Source organism: Sodiomyces alcalophilus (genome assembly GCF_042370955.1).
Source record: "Sodiomyces alcalophilus JCM 7366 unplaced genomic scaffold ACRALscaffold_1, whole genome shotgun sequence".
Lineage (NCBI taxonomy): Eukaryota > Fungi > Ascomycota > Sordariomycetes > Glomerellales > Plectosphaerellaceae > Sodiomyces > Sodiomyces alcalophilus.
The window spans coordinates 2,805,662-2,825,377 of record NW_027263532.1 but is presented as its reverse complement, the minus strand read 5'-3'; the positions used below and the strand labels follow the sequence as shown (position 1 = coordinate 2,825,377).

Genomic DNA, 19,716 nt, shown 5'->3' with positions numbered 1-19,716 from the left:
TGTTAAGCCACATCGGCCCTCAGCCACAGCTGCGCCACCCCACCCGTTACCGGGCCCACTTTTACTGCAATGTAAACAAACGCGGTCCCAACCGTGACCCTTTGCCTCGTCAGTTCCAATCGCTGCCTCCCTTTGTACTTTCATCCTTCAACCGATTCCTACAGCACGACACTTGACTTGTTGACGCTCCATTGGCATTACGCTTTTTTTTGCTGCATTTCCATCTTCCCACCTGCTTTGGAATCGCGTCTCAATGGACAATCTCTAGCTGCGCTTACTGAGCACATCACCTCGATCACTCCTCGAATCCGGTCCGCGACTTCTTGATCGACGGGACCGCATCCGAGATGGCGCGGGATTCGACTCTCAGGATGGTGGCCGCACCCGACGGCGTCCCTCCCGAATTCACCTACGATGGCCGCTTGGCCTCTTTCAAGAAGACGTTTGCTGGACCGAGGAAGCGCGGTTCGACGGCCGGTGGCCGTCCACCGAAGGGGTCGACCTGGCCCCATTCCAAATACCTGCCAGCGGACAAGGTGAGAAGGGTCCAGTCTATCAACATTGCACATGGCTCGTTTGTACATGTGTGTATGTGTGTCGTTCGACAAGGGCTAACCGCGTTCTTATCACCAGCTTGCCAGAGCAGGCTTCGCGTGGCAACCGCGCCCCGAGGCTCTCGACAACGTTCGCTGTTTTCTCTGCAATAAATCCATGGACGGCTGGGAAGAGGGCGACGATGCGCTGGAGGAACACCTGAAACACTCTCCCCATTGCGGCTTTGCTATCGTAGCGGCCATTGCGGCCGGCTACGAGCACTATGGGACGGAGGATCCCAGCGCACCTTACATGGTTGAGGCGCGCAAGGCGACCTTTGCGGAAATGTGGCCGCACGAGGGCAAGAGAGGGTGGAAATGCAAAACCAAACAGGTATATACGTGTCTTTTTCCTTAGCAGCGGCATGTGCTGAGCTATGACTGACATTTACAAGCTGGCCGAGGCGGGATGGAAATGGACACCGCTCAGCGAATCCGATGATATGGCGACGTGCCCGTACTGTGAACTTGCATTGGACGGCTGGGAGCCAGGCGATAAGCCCATGTGAGTGCCTTCCGCCCATCTCTACTTGACATTTCGACATTTTCTAACTGAATCAAGGGACGAACATTATAACCGATCGCCCGACTGCCCGTTCTTCACACTGACCCACCACTACGCGACCATGAAGAAAGCATCGAAAGGCAGAGGAGGTAGGGCCTCCAAAGTCTCTCGCGCGTCTGCTCAATCGATGTCCACGGCCGTGTCCGAACTTCCCTCCGTCATGGAAGATGTCACTGCCAGCGTCGAGGATAGCGTCATGACGACGGCATCGACAGCGGCTGGCAGGAGAGCCGGTCGTCCTAAGAAGACGACGGCAGCGAAGGGCCGCAAGACGAAGGCGAAGAGGGACGAGCCCATTGAGGTGATGGAGAGCGAGCCTGTAGAGGAAGAATATTCACTACCGCCTCCCACCAGATCCACCCGCGGTCGAAAGAGGAACAGCGATGCCATGGATGATTCGATGGCCACCGTGTCGGAAGCCCCTGCGCCGAAGAAGAGGGCCACGCGAACTCGCGCTGGCCGTGTGGTGGAAAGCTCAGTAATTGAGCACTCGGATGATGACATGGACATGACGGACGCGCCGCCCGCGAAGAGCAGGGGCCGAAAGAGGACGACGCGGGCATCCACGACGCGGAGCACGCGCAAGACTTCAAGCGCGTCAGTACATGCCACTGCTTCCACGGCATCCCTGCGAGCCACGCCCGCAGATTTCCCCGACGATGACGAGATTGAGCGGCAGCTCGAGGCCGACCTCGAGCGGCCACTGACAGACGACGAAGACATCTTGCAAGACTCGGATTCCGAACGCAGGAGGGCACCTGCTAAGGGCAGGGCAGCCAAGGCGGCAAAGAGACAGGCACGGAAGAGCGAAGAGGTGGAGGAGCCTCCCGAGTTTACTCTTGATCCTTACCCTCCAGAGGATGAGGAGGAGGTGGAGGCGGAACTGCAGAGACTGCAGGAACAAGTGCATGCAGAGGAAGCAGCGGCAGCGGTCGCGGCAGCTGCTGAGGCTGAGGCTGAAAAGACTAAAGAAGAAGAAGATGATGAGCCTCTGGTCGTTCCTAAGAAGGGTCGTAAGACGACGGGAACACGTAAGGCGTCCAAACCGACCAAGGCTCAGATGGCGAGAGAGGCCCGGGAGGCCAGAGCCGCGGCCGAAGCTGCAGCGCGGGCTGAGGCGGAGGCGGCTGAAGAGGCGGCTCGGGCTGAGGAGGCAGCTGAACGTGAAAGGGAGGCGCTGGAGGAGGACGAGAATGAGCACGACGACTTTGTCATCCAAGAGGACCCTATGCCCGTCGAGGATAACGACAGCAGCACGGCCACGGTCAACAGGATATCCACCGACTCGCCTGGCAGCACCGGAAGGAAGCGGGGTCGGCCGTCTAAGAAGTCCGCGACGTCCCGCGCGTCCCGCTCATCGGCCCAGGACAGACAGAGGATGATGGATGAGGATGAACTTGCGGTGCATGAGGATGAGCCTGTTGCGGAAGAGGCCGAGGCACCTGTGGAGGAGATGGAGGAACTCGAGGAGCACGAGGAACACGCGGAATTCGAGGAACATGTGGAACTCGAGGACCATGTGGAACTCGAAGAGCACGCGGAACAAGAGGAACACGAGGAACAAGAGAAACACGAGGAACACGCCGAACAAGTGGAACTCGAGGAAGCCCATGACGCCGTCGAAGACGTTGCCGCGACTTCAGACGCGCCCGAGATGCGGGAATCGCCTGCCTCGGTTCATCAAACACCAGAACCAGAAATAGAGCCGGCGGATACACCAAACGCGGCAGCCTCGTCTCCCGAAGGCCCTCCGTCACCGTCGCCCCTGCCGCGAAGCAGAAACCTCCAACCGCCGCCATCGACGCCCAGGGCACACATCTCACCGGGCACGTCGGCGCGGCAACTGGGAGTGTCGCCGTCTCCGTCGCCACAGGCATCCGACGCCGAGAACCAACCGCCGTCCGTGCGGCCGGCCAACATAATACAAAAGCGAGTGGCGCTGGCGCCGATCACGGCGACGCCCAGGCGACCGGCAGCGGGGTCGCCGTCGAAGCGCAACGTGGTGGCGGGGCTCCGTAGCACGGTGCCCTGGACGGCGGTGGACCTGGAGGCGATATTCGGGACGCCGCGGAGGGACAGGGATGGCGGGGAAGGGGACGAGACGGGCAAGGAGAATGACTACGAGGGGGCCATGGCGCGGTTGGTGGCGCGCGGGGCGGAACTGACGAGCCCCGAGAAGAGGATGACGGTGGAGGAGTGGATCTACTTTAACGCGGAGAAGGCGGAGGAGCAGCTGAAGCACGAGTGCGAGCGGATGGTGAGCCGGTTTGAGAGCGAGGGGACGCGGGCGATGCGCGTGCTGGAGGGGTTGATTGTGGACTGAGCCACGGTTTGTCTGGGGTTTGTTTTTTCTTTTTTGCATTTGTTCATGATCATGTTGGGATTGGATGGCATACGGAATGGAGTCTGTTTGGTTTACGGGTCTAGGGTCGGATACAGGGCCGGGATGGTTCATAGGTTCTCTCACTGCTGCGTCTGTCGAGATGGTCGTCTAGGTCAACGTCTAGAGTCGTGGGAAGGATATGATGGACATTTGCTTGTCCTAGTATGTCTACTTGGAATGCTGGCGCAAGGCGACGATTCCAGAACATTAATGAATAACACGAGCTCTATTGAAACCAACGACCGACTTGTTGCGTTTGTTTTCCCTCTTTGCTGTACGGCTTGGGGAGTCTTCGGCGATGCCACCTCGGTGAGACTCGGTGTGAAAAGGGGTCACCGAGCACACCGCCTTCGGTGTAGGTTCACAGTGTCTGTCCCACTTTACATACTGTCCGGCCCCCCTTATCGCGGCATCACCATGTCCTCCCCTCCAGCAACCCAAACTGTACTTCCTAACGGACCTTTCTTTCAATATCGTCGTCTACCCATCCTATAACGTCGACCCATCCTGACGTATTTTGGCCTGGCCTGGGATCCGCTCTGACTTTTGCGACGGTCCCTCCGTCACTGCCAGTCGCATCACGGTCGAGGTAGCCGGCTATTCAACATGGCTGCCTCACCTGGCATGTCTTCTTTTATGTTTTCCTCTTTCGCATCTTGAATAATATTCCGCTTGTCATCATGCCGAGTGTTTCTTTCATCGAGGAATTGCCCAACGAGGTACGTGTGCTGCCTGTTGTCTTCCCAAGCAACGATCAAGTGCTAACTGTCCCACTACAGCTCCTGCTCGCCGTCATCGAACCCCTCCCGACCCCGACCCTTCTCGACCTTATGCTTGTCTCGCACCGCGTCCATACCATGGCGACCGAAGCGCTCAAGCGCCGGCTCCTGGCCACGGCTGACCTGGGTCGCCACGAGATACTGCTAGAGTGCTACCACCCCGCCGCCAAGCTCACGACGCCATCCCTCGCCTGCCGCGCACGCTCCATCCAGCCCCTGGGCTCCCCCCTATCGTCCTCATCGTCCTCATCGTCCCCATCGTCCCTTCGACCCCTGGATTCCGCAAACTGGGCCCTCGCGGACCTGGGCCGCCTCTACTCGCACTTCCGGGTCGAAGTAACCGATACCCGTGGCGGCAGGAGGGTCGACGCCCAAGAAGGAGCGCCTAAACCCACGCAGCATGTGTTTCTGGACGACGCCGAGCTGTTCTCCCAGCTCTGCGCGTCGACGAGCATCGTGCGCCAGGGTCCGCGGCCGGGCATCTTCCTAAGCCACCACGGTATCGGCGAGGGCGTGGTGCGGGTGTGGCGCGATTGGTTGGCTGAGGCGGCGGGGAGGGGCGAGTCTGGCGGGACGAACAATGCTGCTGATGGTGCGACGGCGAAAGGGGAGGGCGTGTTATGGGCGGATGCGCAGAAGAACGTGGGCTTGCGGTTCACGGTGCGTAAGACCGAGTCGGACACTACGCGGGCGCAGGGTGGGCATCTTCTCGTTTTGACGGAGGAGCCGCCTGTGGAATATACTCTTCAATATGAAGGTACGTGTCAAGATACAAGGAGAGGGAGGCTGTGCTGACGTGTGATGCTAGAACTACTGGTTCGCACCACCAAGATTCTACGTGCCATGGAGAAATCCGCAGTGCAAGAGATTACCAATGCAGGCAATGCCATCGTCATTGCGTCGTATCAGGTTTGAGAGTGGGAAGGAGAAGGACAGAATCGACTACTGAGTTTTCCAATTATTGTCCACTACGAGCGCCTCAGGGCACGTTAACGGTCCACGCGGTTTCTCGCCTTTGGAGGGCCTACGATGGCGGTCATGTCATAAGATAGACGGCGATCAAGACAGACAACGTCAGTTTGACGCACGACGCATATCCCTTGACAGTCTGTTACAGCGAACGGTCTTGGCACAGAGCACAAGGCAATTCTGCACGGCAAGGCCGAAAGTAAGTCATGATGCATTTACCTCGATACGTCTGGGCCAAGTCGACTCGGATGGTCGGATAACCGCAGGGCCGATGATTCTGTGGCGGGCGCCGTGTCACGGGTAGCGGAACTGTCAGATCTGTCCCGTCTCTTGCCGACCTGTACTCGACCTATCCTGCCTCTTGGTCAGTCGTTTCTTGTTTCTGCCACTGGTCGATAGACTTCCCGTGTCGTGATCAGGGGCCAGGGGTCAGGGGTTGAGGTTGCATCTGTCACAGGTGAACGGGTCCTTGGAGGTGCAGCCCGTCTATAATAGCTCCCTCCTATAGGTGTACGAAACACCTTTCCATGTCGCTGTGCAGATGTCTGGCTCTTCGTCGAGGCGTTGCGAATGGGATCATTGATCACGTTGGCATTGAGGTCTGTCTGCATCGAGGCCTGTCAGCACTCAGACCTCATCCTAAATCCTCTACCTTAAACGACATCCACCATCTTATTCTTCCCTTCTTTCTCGTCTTTCTTCGTCTCTTGGCCCTCAAGCCATTGTTTCGGATTGTTCCCCGTCACTGCCACCCATGTCCCGGCTCGCGCGTCGCGACGTCAAAGCGTCGGCATTGCCTGTTCGTCTGCGCATGATCCTCTGTCTGATTTACACTCCGCGTCCTCGGTTAGCAGGGGGTCCGAATCCGAATCGCGACACGATGCTACCACCTCGTCGGTTGCGAACCAGGATGTTACATCGCGACCAAAGTAAATGTCGCGTTGGCATGGGTAGGGCCCAAGACGTTTCTTCTGTCAGTCCCTCGTGTTTGAAGGCTTTCTCGTTTACATCTTCGTGATCCAACCTCTCTCACTTGATCCTATACCCAAGGACGTGCGTGTGGTGTTGCAGCTGGCCTGCTATTTCGCTTCTTTCTGATCATTTTTCCTTCTTTTCTCCTCGTCATCCTCTAGATGGCTGTTTAATTTATTCTTTGGTCTAATTATTGTGTTTCTACTTCTTCACTTCTTCTGCGAACCTGCTGGGAAGCCCATGGTCATGAGGACCGGTGCCCGGTAGGCGACCTCACTCCACGAAGGCTGGCCCTCCGAGTTTACATGGGAGACGGACAACCGCCGACTCGAAGCCACCTAGTCTCCTCCCCTTTTATTTACTTTTTTATTCACTTAGTTCAGCCATTACTTTCTTTCTTTCTTGGGGCAACAGGTCAAGACCACGAGAATAGCCGAATCAAATGGAAACGGACCAACCGAGGCGGGACGACGGGCCCTCAGAGCCAGGGAATAACCTCACGACAGCGACATTGAGCGCACAGCCGCGACTCCCCTCACTCGATCTCCAAGTCCCTCCGCCTGTACCGCCGAAAGATGATCCCCCGGCGTCACGCCCTGGGACGGCTTCGACTGCGGGCTCTCGCACGGCAACCAGAAGCGGGAACGAAACCACGGGACGCAAACCAGGCACGACGACGAGCTCAACCCCGGCTACGAATAATGCGACGCCCAAGCAAGGGGCGGAGGCGAAAGGCAAGAGAACGACGGGTGCGACGGGCGCGACGGGTGCGACGGGACCGAGCATAGCGGGCACCATGTCGACGTCCCGGCCTCATCATCGCTCCCACCCCAGCACGAGTACGACCGTTAGCAGTCACTTCGGCCCTCCCACCGCGCCGCCTCCCGCGAGAGAGTTACCACCGCCACCCACGTTGGCAAGCGCTTCAAGACCCAGCACCGGGAGGCCCGTGGGCGACAAGTCTGGCACGGCGGAAGAAGTCGAGACAGCGCCTGTCCCTGATCCAGTCCCAGTTCCAGTCCGGCCTCTCCCCGACTTACCACCGTCCAAGTGGAACGAGGCGAGAGTGACGGTCAAGACGGCCCTTTCAAGGGCAAAGAGCGTTGCTTCCGAGGCGGGAAGCAAGCTATCTGGTTCGACTTTGACCATCGCGACCAGTGTCAAGACGAAGAGTAGGTCATACGCATCAGCGTGGTATGGCGCCGAGAAGGCCGAGTCGGATCCTCCCACAGCGTTGATACCGCAACCTTCCGACGACCAAGAGGATCCCCTGGTATGCACCCTTTCCCCCCTTTTCTTTTTTTTCTGTTTTTTCCTGACACCCCCAGAACTGGTCCTCGAGGAAAAAGGACCTCACCCTCTTCGCCCTCCTAACGGCCCTCGCAACAACCTCGGCCACCAAGACAATCCTCCTCCCCCTCGCCGCCCCCCTCGCCTCCCACTTCGCTGCCTCCCCCGCCGCCGTCGCCGCCCTCACAGCCGCCCCGCTCCTCTTCTCCACCCTCGCCGTGCACGCCAGCGTCGTCGCCTCCAAGCTCTACGGCAAGCGCCCCGTCTACATCGCCTCCCTCGCCCTCCTCCTCAGCGGCTGCGCAGCCTCCGCCTCCGCCCCGACCCCCGCCACCTACCGCGGCTTCCTCGCCGCCCGCATCATCCAGGGCCTGGGCTGGGGCGCCTACGACGCCCTCCCCCTGGCCTCCGTCCACGACCTGTACTTTGAGCACGAGCGCCGTCCGCGCCTCGCCCTCCTCGACGCCGTCACCGCCATCGCGACCTGGGGGTCCCCGCTCCTCGTCGGCGTCGCCGCCCGGGACGCAGGAGCCGAAGGAAGCCGCGCCGCCCTTGCCGTTCCTTTCCAGGTCGCCGCCGCGTTCATCGCCCTCTCGATCCTCCTCGTCGTGTTCGCCGCCCCGGAAACCGCTTTCGATCGCTGGTTCAGCGGTACCGGTGGCGCATCGCCTACACCGTCGCGGCGTCGCTCGTCCGTAGGCACGACATCCACGAGGACGACGACGACCAAGCAAATCGAATTCGGGACGTGCTGGACCGTCGAGGTCCGCGTGCCGTCGCGCGAGACGACGGGCCATTACCTGAACCGCATAAACCCCGTCTCGAACTTCCGCGGCTACCGCGACGCCCGGACGCTTCTCCAGGGACCTCGCGCCGTCGTCACCCCCACGACCGTCCTCCTCGCCCTCCTCACCATTCTCCCCACTTCGGCCCTCTGGGGTCTGACCCACGTCGCGTCGACCCTCTTCGCCGCGCCGCAGTCCGTGGCTCTCGATCCGGCTCAAGTCGGCGCCCTCCTGGCCGCCCCCTTTGTGCTCGTCGTGCTCATCTCGGTGCTCTCTTCGCTCTCGACCATGTCGGACCGCCTGGGCGTCTCACCCACCGCCGTCTCCACCTCGCACATCACGGCGCGGCGCCTCTTCGTCGTCATGGCGGCGGGTACGGTGTTGATGATGATAGGAACCCTGGCGTTCGGTCTGGAAACCCACGCCCGCGCCGATGTGCCGGGCTCCCTCTCGTTCCCTCTCCTCTCTGTCCTGCTCGGGTTCCTCGCGGCGGGGATGTACGGACTTGGCGGTCTGGTACGCCCTCTTTCCTGGCGCTCGGCACGGGACAAAACGGACAACCCGCACGTCTGTCTGAGGGTCGTGGCGGATATGGAAGCTGGCGTGGGATGTTGGCGCGCTTTCTTCGCCGGTATTTTCCTCCTGGCGGTTGCTAACGCCGTGGAGCGGTCTTCGGGGGTAGACGGCCCAGCTGAGGCGGCTGCCGGAGTGTTCATTCAGGGAACCCGGGGTCTGCGAGCCGCGGTAATCGGCATGTCTGTTGCTCAGGTGCTCATCGTGGGAATTGTGGGTGCCGTGTGGTGGCTATGGGACGAGAGGGTGCTCCGTTTGGACGGACGGGTGCTGGGGCTGGTGGATTTGGCCACGTTGAAGAGGTCGGCCAGTTTCTTCGACCATGATTAGTGTATGCGCATCTGGTCTCTAATGTAGTCCTCTTAGTTGAAGGAGATAAAAGGATGGCAGTGAATCGTGATGAATCGATGGACTCTTCCCGTCCCTGTCTGATCACGTGATACGGGTCTCACCAGCCACACAGCTAAGCCCCACCGTTTTGTCAAGCCACCATTCCCTTGTCCGACAAGACCGCATGGTGATATGTCGTGTAAGTGCTCTTATATGGCCTGGCGGATTGGCATGGCCCTAGATTTACGGTGAAGTCCTTCGAGAATGTTACCAGCCATCGTTCCATCCGCAGTAGTAGTCTATAGTAGTCTATAGAGACGTAACAAAATCCACCCTTCCAACAATACCAGGCTACCCAAGGAGCGCCAACTCTCATCTACTCTCCACCATATCTTTCGTCACATTCCCCCCTGACGACTCGTCCCTCCTGGCCTCCCCTTCGCCGGCGTGTGGCACTCCCAGCTCCTCCTCCCCAGCAGGCCCGCTCACCCTCACGCCAGCCAACGACTCCACCTCATCCGCTGTGCCCTGTCCTCCTTCACCCACCGTCCCGACCTCTCCCCCTTTCTCACCCCCACGAGCTCCCTCCCCACCCCGTACCCCTACCTCCAGGCTCTTAACACTACTCGCCTTGCTAACGTCGGCGCTAGCAGGGTCCGCTACCCGCAACCCCAAGTCCTTCTCCCCCAGCGCCGGCTCGACCTCGCCATCCCCGCCCGCCCAATCCGCCGGCTCCATCTGCGGCACCTCGGTACCCTCAGGCGGCTCGTCCACCGGCTCCCCTCCCGCCTCCGTCTGGTCCACCTTGGCGCCCGCCGTCTCCGCCGCCCCAGGTACGCGCCACACGACCACCATCCTGTCCAACGCCCTGGCGCCCTTGCGGCTCGACCCCTTAATGCCGTCCATGCTGTCCCAGTCGATGGTGAACACGCCGCTCGCGTCCGCTTTGCCGCCCTGCTCGGGCCCGTTCCCTTCGAAGAAGGCGTTGAACCACACGTGTGCGACGGCCGTCACCATGGTGAGGCCGAGCGAGGTTGACGTGCGGTTGCGCCGCTCCACGGCGATGTCGACGTCGCTGTTCGGCACGCGTACCGGCGTCTCGGGGCGTAGGATGACCGCCCTGCCGCCTGGTTCTTCTTGCTGTTCCGTTTCGTCCTCCGCTTCGCTGGCCTCGAAATCTGCTGCGACGTTCGGTGGTATACGTGAAGATGATGCACGCGACGAGGCGAGTGCTTCGTCGACGGTAGCGGCCGTCTTGTGTGTGAGGGCCGAAATGTCGTTTGAAGCCTGTTGCAGGAATGTCGCTGCCCGCGAGGAGAGACCTTTCACGGAAGTCGTCGGCGGTGTCGTTGTCGCCGTCGCTGAACTATTAGACTTCGAACCAGTATCATCTTCACCTCCTCCCTCATTGTTCCTCTCTTTCCCCTCGTCAATTGTCTCCCCCGGGCCTTTCCTGTTACCCGCCACGTTCTCCACGGCCTGCGACACCGAAACACCTGCTAAATCGCGCATCATCTCCGCCATCCCCCCCGACTCGGGCGGGTTCCCCTCGACGATATGGCGCTCGTTCCTCGTGAAGCCATGGAACACCTTGATCCTGCGCCCTCCATCTGCGAACCCCTGGACATCAACCTTCACCCCGTCCCGCAGGCCCCAAATGTGAATCTCGACAATCTCGACCGGCCGGTCCACGTAGCGCTTGCCGTGGCGCGTCCAACGGTCGACGTAGCTTATGGTGCGCAGCTGGCTGGGGATCGACACGCCGGCGCCGAACCTGGGCCGCATGCGCCGCTCGGTGAACCGAGTCAGGGCTTCCTCTGGCTTCCACCCGCATTCGGAGATGAGGTAGCTGCAGGCGACGGTGCCGCTGCGACCCTTGCCGGCTTTACAGTGGACCACGGCGACGCGCCTCTTCTTCCTCTCTTTCCGCTCGTGCTCCTTCTCCTGGTCATTGGACCATGTCATGCCGTCGCCAGCGGCCTTGTCGGTGGAGGCATCCGTGCTATGGTGGAGTTCGCCGCCGTGAAGCCAGTTGCGCATGCTAGCCATGATCATGGGGACGAGTCGGAAAGGCGGCGGGTGGTGGTCCGGCCAGGGATAGTGTCGAATGCGACCGTAGACGGCTTCATCTGGGTAGCCCGTTCCCTCGGCTCGGAACTCCCATATAGCCCAGTCTTCTCCATGTTGTTCGTCTAGGAATTGAACCGTCTTGTCGAGCGGATTTCGATAGGCCCGTTTCGGCCACGTTGCTGAGGGACCGGAGCTTTAGGCAAACATAGATCATAGCTTGTCAGGTCCCGGCGGCACGGTGCACCATGGGCAGCGTCAGAGAGGGGATGGCTTACATGGCGATAAGATTAGACGTTATGTAGGACAGATCGAGGTTACTCTCTGGATGAGGCGCACGAGGTCCTGCCACGAGCTGACGGAGGAGCGAAGCCATGCTGTCTAAAGAGGACGACGAGTAGAGTCGCGGGACAGCTATGACTATGGGTCCGGAGAAGCTCAGAGAAGCGGGAGGCGGGGGCTGCTAGGAGCAATGATAAACGAATAGTGAATGCGGACAAGAGTATGTAGGGTCATCCTCGATGATCTTTCGCCGTATTACTCGCAAGACGACGAACCCGACCAGCTGGACATCTGACGTCACACGTAGTGTACGGGGTACGAAGTACGAAGTATGTACAGGACTCGGTCAGAGGCGTACGGCACGGCACGGGACCCCACTCCAGGGCTGGGTCACCTGACCTGTCGAAAAGGGGAAGTCAATCTCACCGACTCACCGCTCACCGAATCATTGACCGAGATTCACCGACCAGCCGCTGACATTGTACTCCTTGCCAGCTGCTGGGTTCAAATATACCCAAGCGAACGGGAATCGATACTATAAAGAAACGCTGTCGATGGTCGGTAGTAGACTAGATAGTCCCGCCTGGCGCGAGCCCGTCAACCCCCGCCCCCAGCAGCAAACGGACTCTTCCTCCTCAACGCCTCGCCATACCTCCACAACAGCACCGGCCCAGGCCACCCAATGACAACGCCCAGCAGCGCAAGCAGCGTATTCCCCCACCCGTAGCCAAGCCGGTCGTACATCGTCGGCGCGAAGAGCGGGAACCCAAACCCAGCAAGACTGCGCAGCACCGTCGCCGCCCCGACCGCGCTGGCCGCATAGCGCGGGTACGCGTCCACCAGAAACCCCTGCACGCACTGGAACCCCACCACCAGCCCTGCCGCGAACACCCCGGCCCCGACGTCCGGCCCGGCCCAGTGCGTCCGCGCCTGCGCCGTCCACCCGTACACCAACAGGCCCGCCGGCACCAGCACCGCCCCCGGCGCCATGGTCGGTGCGCGGAACTCGGGCCGTCCTACCCCGCCATGCCGCCGTTTCAGTGCCGCATAGACCCGGTCCTGCGCCGGCGCCGTCAGTTGTGCCCCGAGGAAGAGTCCCACGCCCAAGGCGATATAGTGGAGCCCCGCCAGTCCCACGGGTTGGCCGTAGACGCCGGTCCAGAGAGCAGGGAAATTCGAGAGGACGAGGTACATGATGCCATATAGGTACATCATGTAGAGGGAGAGGAACTGGACGATGGGCTGGGTGGCCAGAAGCCGGAAGGGGCGCGTCAGGGCTGTTGCCACCACCATGACTGTGCGCGTCTCCTCCTCCGGGCCGTCAAACTTGGTGCGCAGCGCCGTGTTGCCCGTCTCGCGGATGAGCCGTTCCTTGCGACGGCCCAGCAGCACCGGCGCGTACGTCTCCTGCAGGACAAAGTACCCCGCAACCTGCACCGCGGCCCCGAGCATGGTCGTGCTGTAAAAGATCCAGCGCCACGTCGTTTCCTGCGCGATGAACCCACCCGCGATCGGCCCTACCGCCGGCCCAAGTAGCGGCGTGAGCGTGTATATGCTCATGGCGCGGCCTCGCTCCTCCGGCGTAAATAGATCGCCCAGGACCCCGCCTCCGATGGCCAACGGCGCGGAACCGCCCATGCCGGCCAGGAAGCGGAAAGCGATCATTTGGGCTTTCGTACGGCAAAAGCCGCAGCCCAGGTTGAACGCGACGAAGATCACATTGGCGAGTTGCAGGATGATGATGCGGCCGTATACTTCCGAGAGGGGACCGAAAAGCAGCGGCCCGATGGCGTAGGCCAGCACGAAAATGGACATGGTCAGCGCTTGTTCGAGGGAACCGGGGATGTTGAGGTCTCGGCCGATGTCTGGGAGCGCCGGGGCCACCATGGACGAGGTCACGGGGGAGAGGAAGGTAAAACATGACACTGCGCTGAACAGTCAGTTCCGTTGTCAAGCTGGCCTACCGTACAGTTGAGGAAGGGGAAGCAGGGCTGACTAGTTCAAAAGGAATAAAAAAAGGAAGTGCAAAACATACCGCAAAAGACGGCTGCCCACTTCCTTCTCCTGGACCATTGTTTTGGATTCTCCGGGTCAAAGGGCTCCTTCCAGGTAACCAAGTTGGTATCTCCAGACGTCTCATCCCCCTCCTCGGCCTTCTCATGGTCATCGGCCCTGCCACCGCCATGCTCGAGATCGTGGCGGGCCTCGATGGCGTCTCGGACTTCAGAGTCCGTTGGCGATGGGGCCTCCCGAGTCACCTGCCCATCGTCTTGCTGCTGATGATGATGGATAGCCCGCATTGCCTTCCAAGGCAGAGTGGAATCGTTCCCTTCGTATCATGGGATGAAGGGATATTCACAGGATCCCGGAATGTCAAGGTCAGACACTCGAACTACGGTGGTGTGTGGCCAGGATTCGCTGGGAGACGTAGAAGCTGATGCAGGTGTCGAGCCGATGTAAGGTGAGCGGACGAGTAAGCGGACCAGTGAGGAAGAAAGAAGAAGAGAAAGCATCTAGCCTCTCCATCAAAACGAAGACCTCCATGTTCGGTGTTAATATGTCCATATTCCCTCGTCCCCGGACTTTGCAGCTTCATGGTGTCAGTCAGCCCGAGAGGTGGGAAACTTGATCCATATGGAAAGCTTCCCGATCCTCTCACCCAATGGCATTGCCCAATCGATGCTGAAAAGTGGCGACCCCAACGATCGATTAGCCGATGCCGGGAGCCGCTAAGGCGCCGAACTTCCGGGCAGCGTGGATGGGTATGACGCGGAGGGAGCGAGTGGAATTGACTGGTCTTCACGACCCGACGGACTGAAGTGAACTGCTGCGATGGTATAAAACGAACGGTAGGAAAGAGTCGGCGGTCGAGTTGGGTCCACAGATGGCTGCACCCTATGAGCGGATCATGGGCGTGGTGTAATAGAACCTCATGTCCATTGGGACGCTTTCTGCGCCGTCCCCTTTGGCAACGTTTTGCGATTTCTGCGCGATATGAGATAATACCGGACCGAATGCCGGGGGTAAAGCCCTCCTAACGCCCGAGCCTGAAAAATGCAAGGGATAACGAAAACAAAGTAGAGAACGGATTCGACAACCCATGCCAGACCAAAACAGTCCATATGGCAATCCACAATAACACTACACACGCCGTCCCGATCGACGCCGTCCCGATCGATGTAGCCCAATGTCTATCCACCCATCCGTGTATGTCCGCCGTACATGTGCCGTTCGCCAGACTGATTTTTCCATGCCCTCGCCGTCGTACATGATTCAATCGTCACGGAACCGGTGTCGGTACCGGTGCCTAGGCGGCATCTGCCTTGGTATCGATTTTCTTTGCTTGTGGCTCGGCAGCGCGGTCATCCTCCGACCGCGGTCGCTTATTGTTCGCAGCGGCCGGCTCGCCGCTGGCCGTGGTCGCTTGGATCATGGGTTGCGCACTGCAAAGTCGCAGTCAGTACAAACTCTAAAAAACGCTCTGAAAAGAAGGGGATAAAAAGAAAAAAAAAAGGAAACGGGACAAAAACATACCCATTCCGGTCGTCTCTGGGCTCTTGGTTGCCGTTCCTATTTCCGTCATCGCGATCCCGACCACCCCGGCCAAACCCTCCTCGGCCCCGTCCGCGACCACCACGGCCACGACCGCGACCATGACCGTTTCGGAAACCACTCTTCTGGTCGCCCTCGCGACGCTTCTTCCAGTCGTCCTTGTCGACCCGACCGCCCTTGCCGCCGCGGCCGCGCGAGTGCTGCTTGCTGCCCTTCCCTCCCTGGCCCTCCCAGAAGCGCCTGTAGCTGCTCTTGGGCTCAATCTCGCCCTTGTCGATGAGCTCCTTCTTCTCCCGGACGTACGCCTCCTTGGACATGATCTTGAGGTCGTGGCCCTTCCACTTGGGCTTGGGGTCGAGGTCCAGAAACTTCTTGGCGCCTTCCTCGTCGTGGAACTCGACAAAGACGGAACCCTTGAAGAGCTTCTCCTCGGTCCGGCGGAGGCGGACCGAGTTGACGTGGCCAAACTGGGAGAAGAAGGCCTCGAGGTCGAACTGGGTGGTGGGCTCCTCGTCGCCAAAGCCCTTGACATACACGCTGCGCTTCATGTGCTTCGACTTGTCGGTGCTGAGGACGTAGGGGACCTTGCGCGAAACGGTTTCCTCGCCCGGCTCGCCGGCAATCTTGAGCTCGGCGCTTTCCTTGAGGGCGGCGACGAGGGCCTCGTAGTTGGGGAAGCGCTGCATGCGCGAGAAGGCAGAGATGTGCTTGAGCGGGACAGGCTTGTTCTCGGGGCCGCCGGTCAGGTTCCACATGTGCTCATCCATGGGAAGGTTGGCATCGTTGAAGTAAAACTCGACCTGCACCAAGAAGCGTTGCACGTCAGCAATTGGCCAGGAATGCCGTGGGAAAGACGAACGAAGAGACTGGAAAGTAAAAAGTAAAGAACAGGGACATCTAGCTTACCTGTCTGCGCATGGCGTCCGGATCTTCGGAGGGTGGGAGCTTGGACGCGTCATACTTGCTATTCTTCGAGGGGTTACGGTGATCGATGGAGGCGGTTGTCTTTAGGATATTGGCCGGCTTCGAGTCCTCGGTGGACTTGGCAGACTCGGTCGCCTCGGTAGGCTCGGTAGGTTTGGAAGCATCCTGTTTCTCATCACTGGGCGCGTCGACTTTGGCGGGCTCCTCAGTGGTAGCCTCGGCCTTTGCCGGTTCGTTCTTTTCTGTCTCGACGGCATCGCCAGTCTTGACGGGCTGTTCTTCGGCCTTGACAGGCTCCTCGGCAGGGCCAGTCATGGTTACGGCGAATTGATCAAGAGCGGGTTCTGGTCAACGGAAGCTTCCAGGAGAAATGGCCGAGACGACGGTATTCGGTCGACGGAGGCTAACGGGTTCGTCAATGGGCGAAACAAGATGAAGAATTCGCTCGACGACAAAAAAATATGATTGTTGCACTTTGGGAGAGAAGGCGATTGGGGACGAGACGGATAAAAAAAAGCGGAAGGGGAGAAGAAGAAGAACTCGGTGGCGGGGTAAAATTTGAGCGAGACGCGCGAAGCGAAGAATCAGACAAAAGAAGTCCAGTGACTTTAATCCAATCAGCTTACATACCTCGAAAAGGCGATTCGGTACCTTGACTATTCGTATAACAAAAGATTTTTTTCTCTTCTCTTCTTATTTAGACATTGAAATAAAAAGAATTGTACGTTGTCTTGTTAGATATTTCGCGCGTCGTGTTCTCTGTTTTGCGTTTTGTTTTATTTTATTTTATTTTATTTTCTCTCGGCGGCTCGTCCCTAAACTTCTCGTGTGCTGCTTCAGGGAAAGCGCAGGGGAAGGCGGATCTAAACAATCCACATGCCCACTTGCCGCCGTCCGCTTGTCCTATTTTTTTCCTACGTGCATACAGGAAGCAAGCACAGCAAAGCAGCAGCAGTTGCACCTGACTTGGCCACAGCCAATTGGTCATTATTGGGGAACATGATTCTCGTCCAGTGGGAAGCTTTGAATTCTGCCGCTCCACATGCTATAACTTTTCTGACCGCCCAATATATCGTCTTTTGGCCCCACATGGCTCCAGTGGAGACGTGAGCAGAAACTTCATTTGAACGACAGGGAAAAGAGAGAGAGGAAGTGGTCCAAGCTCGCGACCACATAGTCACGTGACCTTACTTCGGGGACGCGGCATCACCAAATTTTTGGACGTTCCGTCTCTGGCGTGTCGGTATCGCATGCTTCCTGGGTGTTGTCGACTCCAAACACAACATCCTTCTGGTCCAGCATTCTCACTTGGCCGGACCAGTTTTTCTCCCTTCTATCAAAATGAGGTCACGTAGACCCAGGTTTTATAACCTGAAGCGGCCAGTACGTCCATCTGCGTGGTCCTAACCTCCCATCCCATCAGCCTTTCGTCTTTCGTCCTCCGTGCCGACCATCACCCCATGTCTTTCTGGTTTACCGCAGCCAGGGAAGCACAAAACTGACAATGCCTCTCACAGAAAGTCCGCCAGTCATGGAACAAGTTCAACCTCTTTAACCTGGCCCGCCTCACCGCCGGTCCTATGGGTCGCTACAACCGCACCTTCTTCCAGCAGAAATGGATAGCCAAATCCATCGCCCGAGGCTACCACGGCCCCCACGTCCGAGAGCGGGATTGGGAGCGCATGTTTTCCCGCCGCCTCCTATCCTCCGTCGAGCTTCACCCTTCCTACCTCGCTCAACATGACGGGTCCGAACAGGCCGCCGGCCGCGGTTCCGGCCGCGAGCTGGATCCCAGCGGCGACAACCCTCCCGTTTCGGCAGAAAACTTCTCCCCCACCGAGGCACTGCGTCGCAAACACTTCGACCAAGGCGCCGAAGCGGAGGACGGAGCCCGCTGGGCTCACGCCAACGCCCGGTATTTCAACCGCGACCATCGGACCCCGCCCATTTTCGCCAAGCCCGTCCGCGACATGACCCCTTATATGCAGATGACCTTTGCTCCTCTAGAGAGGCGTCTCGACATTGCCATCTTCCGCGCCATGTTTGCCAGCAGCACTTTGCAGGCTAGGCAGTTTTGCGTTCACGGCGCCGTCAAGGTCAACGGAAAGACGGTAAGACCTCCATACGTCCTTCGTTATCGAGCCCTCGCTTTCCATGTTTGGCCCCTATTCATCTGTAATGATCACCACTGATCCGGCCACTTTTCCAGATGAGACACCCAGCGTACCTCCTCAACCCAGGCGACATGTTCCAAGTCGACATCGAGCGCGTCCTGTACGCCACAGGCGAACCCAAGAACCCTAAAGAAGCCGCCCGGATCGAGAAGATGCTCCAGCAACAAGAAGAGCGAGAGGCCGCACGGGAGGCCAAGGCCGCCGCCCTCCACGAAGCCAAAAAGCAACAGCTCGCCGACAAGTTGAACGCCGGCCAGCCGAGCGGCAGCGAAGGCTCCCAGGCCGAGGCCTCCGAACAGGCGGCCACCGCCACCGACACATCTGTCGAGGCCGAGACCGTAACTGCGGACGAGGGGGCCGCCGCCGAGGCGACAGCTACCACCGGCCTCGACAAGGACGGTGAACCGCTCACCGAGGAGGAACTGGCCGCCGAACACCGTAGCCAGCTCAAGGGCCTCATCCGGGACGCCAAGCGTCTCCTCAGCGACAAGGACAACATGGGCGCCAAGCAGAAGCAGCGCGTCCGCCTCTTCATGTCCGAGGCCAAGCGTGCCCTAAGCCGCCTCGGCAAGACCGAAGCCGCCTCCCTCGAGGATCACAGCGTGGGAACCGCCGCCGCCGCCCGCGAGGGCCTCATGAACCACCTCGCCGCCGTCCTCAAGGGCCTCGACCTTGACCAGCACCCGAAGCAGGCCGCTGCCGAAGCCGAGGAGGGTACCGACGCCGACGCCGAATCTGCAGAGGGCTCCTCACCCCGCACGTTCGAGGAGGAGATCGAGGGCCTCTCGCAGGAGGAACAGGCCGCCCTCGCCCAGCTGCTCAAGGAGGACGCCGAGAACCCCGTCGACGAGTCCAAACCATACCTGACGCCCTGGCGGCCGCGCAAGTACCTCGCCCCGTTCGCTTTCATCCCCCGCTACCTCGAGGTCAACCAGAACATCTGCGCCGCCGTCTACCTCCGCCACCCTGTCGCCCGTCGTGGTTCCGCCGAGGTGCCCACGCCGCTTCCTTACGAGACGAGCCAGCTCGCCTTCAACTGGTACCTGCGGAGGAGGTAAACCCGCTACTATAGTGCGTAGGTTGTGTATTGCTTGGAGGTATGTAGGAGGCGATGAGAGAGGTGGGTGGCGTGTCATGAACTGTATAATACATAGACCCGAACGAAACCAACGGACAGCATGTACAATCTACTACTACCAAGTTGAATGTAGACGCGACGGGGGGAAAAGGCGATTTGGGTAACCTTGGCTGAATGTATCATTATTTCTCTTACCTGTAACTCGCGACACATTGCGTAGAATTTTATGGATCTTTAACTTTGGGGAACATGGCAATCATGAATTGTCACAGGCACGTTGTCGTGACATGATGCCGGCACATGTTGCCCGATGGAGACACGTGCTGAGTAATCACTCCGTACAAGAAGCACTGGTTCACATGGAAGGGTACGGAGTACTCAGGTACATAGTATACAAGAA

The 19,716-nt window shown here is 59.4% G+C and overlaps 8 protein-coding genes across 8 annotated transcripts; 4 read left to right on the top strand and 4 right to left on the bottom strand.

The window, feature by feature from the left end:
• The first annotated feature begins 168 nt into the window (after positions 1–168).
• On the top strand, positions 169–3,781 carry ACRALDRAFT_1091107 (uncharacterized protein). The gene is made up of 4 exons (XM_071019549.1): positions 169–536; positions 634–927; positions 989–1,098; positions 1,156–3,781. The coding sequence occupies exons 1-4, from the start codon at positions 348–350 to the stop codon at positions 3,479–3,481; spliced, it is 2,919 nt and encodes a 972-aa protein (XP_070879269.1). The 5' UTR covers positions 169–347; the 3' UTR covers positions 3,482–3,781.
• Positions 3,782–4,009: 228 nt separating this feature from the next.
• Positions 4,010–5,552, top strand: ACRALDRAFT_1073816 (uncharacterized protein). The gene is made up of 3 exons (XM_071018158.1): positions 4,010–4,260; positions 4,321–5,077; positions 5,129–5,552. Exons 1-3 carry the CDS (start codon positions 4,222–4,224, stop codon positions 5,233–5,235), a joined length of 903 nt encoding a protein of 300 aa, XP_070879268.1. The 5' UTR covers positions 4,010–4,221; the 3' UTR covers positions 5,236–5,552.
• ACRALDRAFT_205759 (uncharacterized protein) lies at positions 5,300–6,648 on the bottom strand (the record flags this gene model as incomplete). The annotated part of the gene is made up of 13 exons (XM_071021810.1): positions 5,300–5,344; positions 5,391–5,419; positions 5,461–5,566; positions 5,600–5,638; positions 5,679–5,737; positions 5,804–5,906; positions 5,952–5,995; positions 6,042–6,112; positions 6,169–6,260; positions 6,343–6,379; positions 6,475–6,537; positions 6,567–6,588; positions 6,636–6,648. 13 exons carry the CDS (start codon positions 6,646–6,648, stop codon positions 5,300–5,302), a joined length of 723 nt encoding a protein of 240 aa, XP_070879267.1.
• Positions 6,649–7,057: 409 nt separating this feature from the next.
• On the top strand, positions 7,058–9,239 carry ACRALDRAFT_1067156 (uncharacterized protein; the record flags this gene model as incomplete). Its single annotated transcript, XM_071017414.1, has 2 exons — positions 7,058–7,533; positions 7,589–9,239. 2 exons carry the CDS (start codon positions 7,058–7,060, stop codon positions 9,237–9,239), a joined length of 2,127 nt encoding a protein of 708 aa, XP_070879266.1.
• Positions 9,240–9,611: 372 nt separating this feature from the next.
• On the bottom strand, positions 9,612–11,682 carry ACRALDRAFT_1059887 (uncharacterized protein; the record flags this gene model as incomplete). Its single annotated transcript, XM_071016129.1, has 2 exons — positions 9,612–11,502; positions 11,585–11,682. The coding sequence occupies 2 exons, from the start codon at positions 11,680–11,682 to the stop codon at positions 9,612–9,614; spliced, it is 1,989 nt and encodes a 662-aa protein (XP_070879265.1).
• Positions 11,683–12,107: 425 nt separating this feature from the next.
• Positions 12,108–14,163, bottom strand: ACRALDRAFT_2116551 (uncharacterized protein). Its single transcript, XM_071023750.1, has 2 exons — positions 13,624–14,163; positions 12,108–13,513 (listed from the first exon to the last, which is right to left on the bottom strand). Exons 1-2 carry the CDS (start codon positions 13,886–13,888, stop codon positions 12,186–12,188), a joined length of 1,593 nt encoding a protein of 530 aa, XP_070879264.1. The 5' UTR covers positions 13,889–14,163; the 3' UTR covers positions 12,108–12,185.
• Positions 14,164–15,169: 1,006 nt separating this feature from the next.
• On the bottom strand, positions 15,170–16,286 carry ACRALDRAFT_2074589 (uncharacterized protein; the record flags this gene model as incomplete). The annotated part of the gene is made up of 2 exons (XM_071022252.1): positions 15,170–15,940; positions 16,047–16,286. Coding segments are annotated over 2 exons (1,011 nt in total), but the record flags the coding sequence as incomplete, so codon positions are not given.
• Positions 16,287–17,309: 1,023 nt separating this feature from the next.
• On the top strand, positions 17,310–19,561 carry ACRALDRAFT_1073820 (mitochondrial 37S ribosomal protein uS4m). Its single transcript, XM_071018159.1, has 3 exons — positions 17,310–17,447; positions 17,582–18,175; positions 18,274–19,561. The coding sequence occupies exons 1-3, from the start codon at positions 17,406–17,408 to the stop codon at positions 19,294–19,296; spliced, it is 1,659 nt and encodes a 552-aa protein (XP_070879262.1). The 5' UTR covers positions 17,310–17,405; the 3' UTR covers positions 19,297–19,561.
• Positions 19,562–19,716: the final 155 nt, after the last annotated feature.

Excerpts from the sequence above, each read along its gene's own strand:
- ACRALDRAFT_1091107 (XM_071019549.1), top strand. The coding sequence starts at position 348 with ATGGCGCGGGATTCGACTCTCAGGATGGTGGCCGCACCCGACGGCGTC. Across the intron at positions 537-633 it reads AATACCTGCCAGCGGACAAG|CTTGCCAGAGCAGGCTTCGC; the intron begins GTGAGAAGGGTC and ends TCTTATCACCAG. Across the intron at positions 928-988 it reads GGAAATGCAAAACCAAACAG|CTGGCCGAGGCGGGATGGAA; the intron begins GTATATACGTGT and ends GACATTTACAAG.
- ACRALDRAFT_1073816 (XM_071018158.1), top strand. The coding sequence starts at position 4,222 with ATGCCGAGTGTTTCTTTCATCGAGGAATTGCCCAACGAG. Across the intron at positions 4,261-4,320 it reads TCGAGGAATTGCCCAACGAG|CTCCTGCTCGCCGTCATCGA; the intron begins GTACGTGTGCTG and ends GTCCCACTACAG. Across the intron at positions 5,078-5,128 it reads ATATACTCTTCAATATGAAG|AACTACTGGTTCGCACCACC; the intron begins GTACGTGTCAAG and ends GTGTGATGCTAG.
- ACRALDRAFT_1073820 (XM_071018159.1), top strand. The coding sequence starts at position 17,406 with ATGAGGTCACGTAGACCCAGGTTTTATAACCTGAAGCGGCCA. Across the intron at positions 17,448-17,581 it reads TTTATAACCTGAAGCGGCCA|AAAGTCCGCCAGTCATGGAA; the intron begins GTACGTCCATCT and ends TGCCTCTCACAG. Across the intron at positions 18,176-18,273 it reads TCAAGGTCAACGGAAAGACG|ATGAGACACCCAGCGTACCT; the intron begins GTAAGACCTCCA and ends CCACTTTTCCAG.
- ACRALDRAFT_2116551 (XM_071023750.1), bottom strand. The coding sequence starts at position 13,888 with ATGCGGGCTATCCATCATCATCAGCAGCAAGACGATGGGCAGGTGACT. Across the intron at positions 13,514-13,623 it reads GTGGGCAGCCGTCTTTTGCG|TGTCATGTTTTACCTTCCTC; the intron begins GTATGTTTTGCA and ends TGTTCAGCGCAG.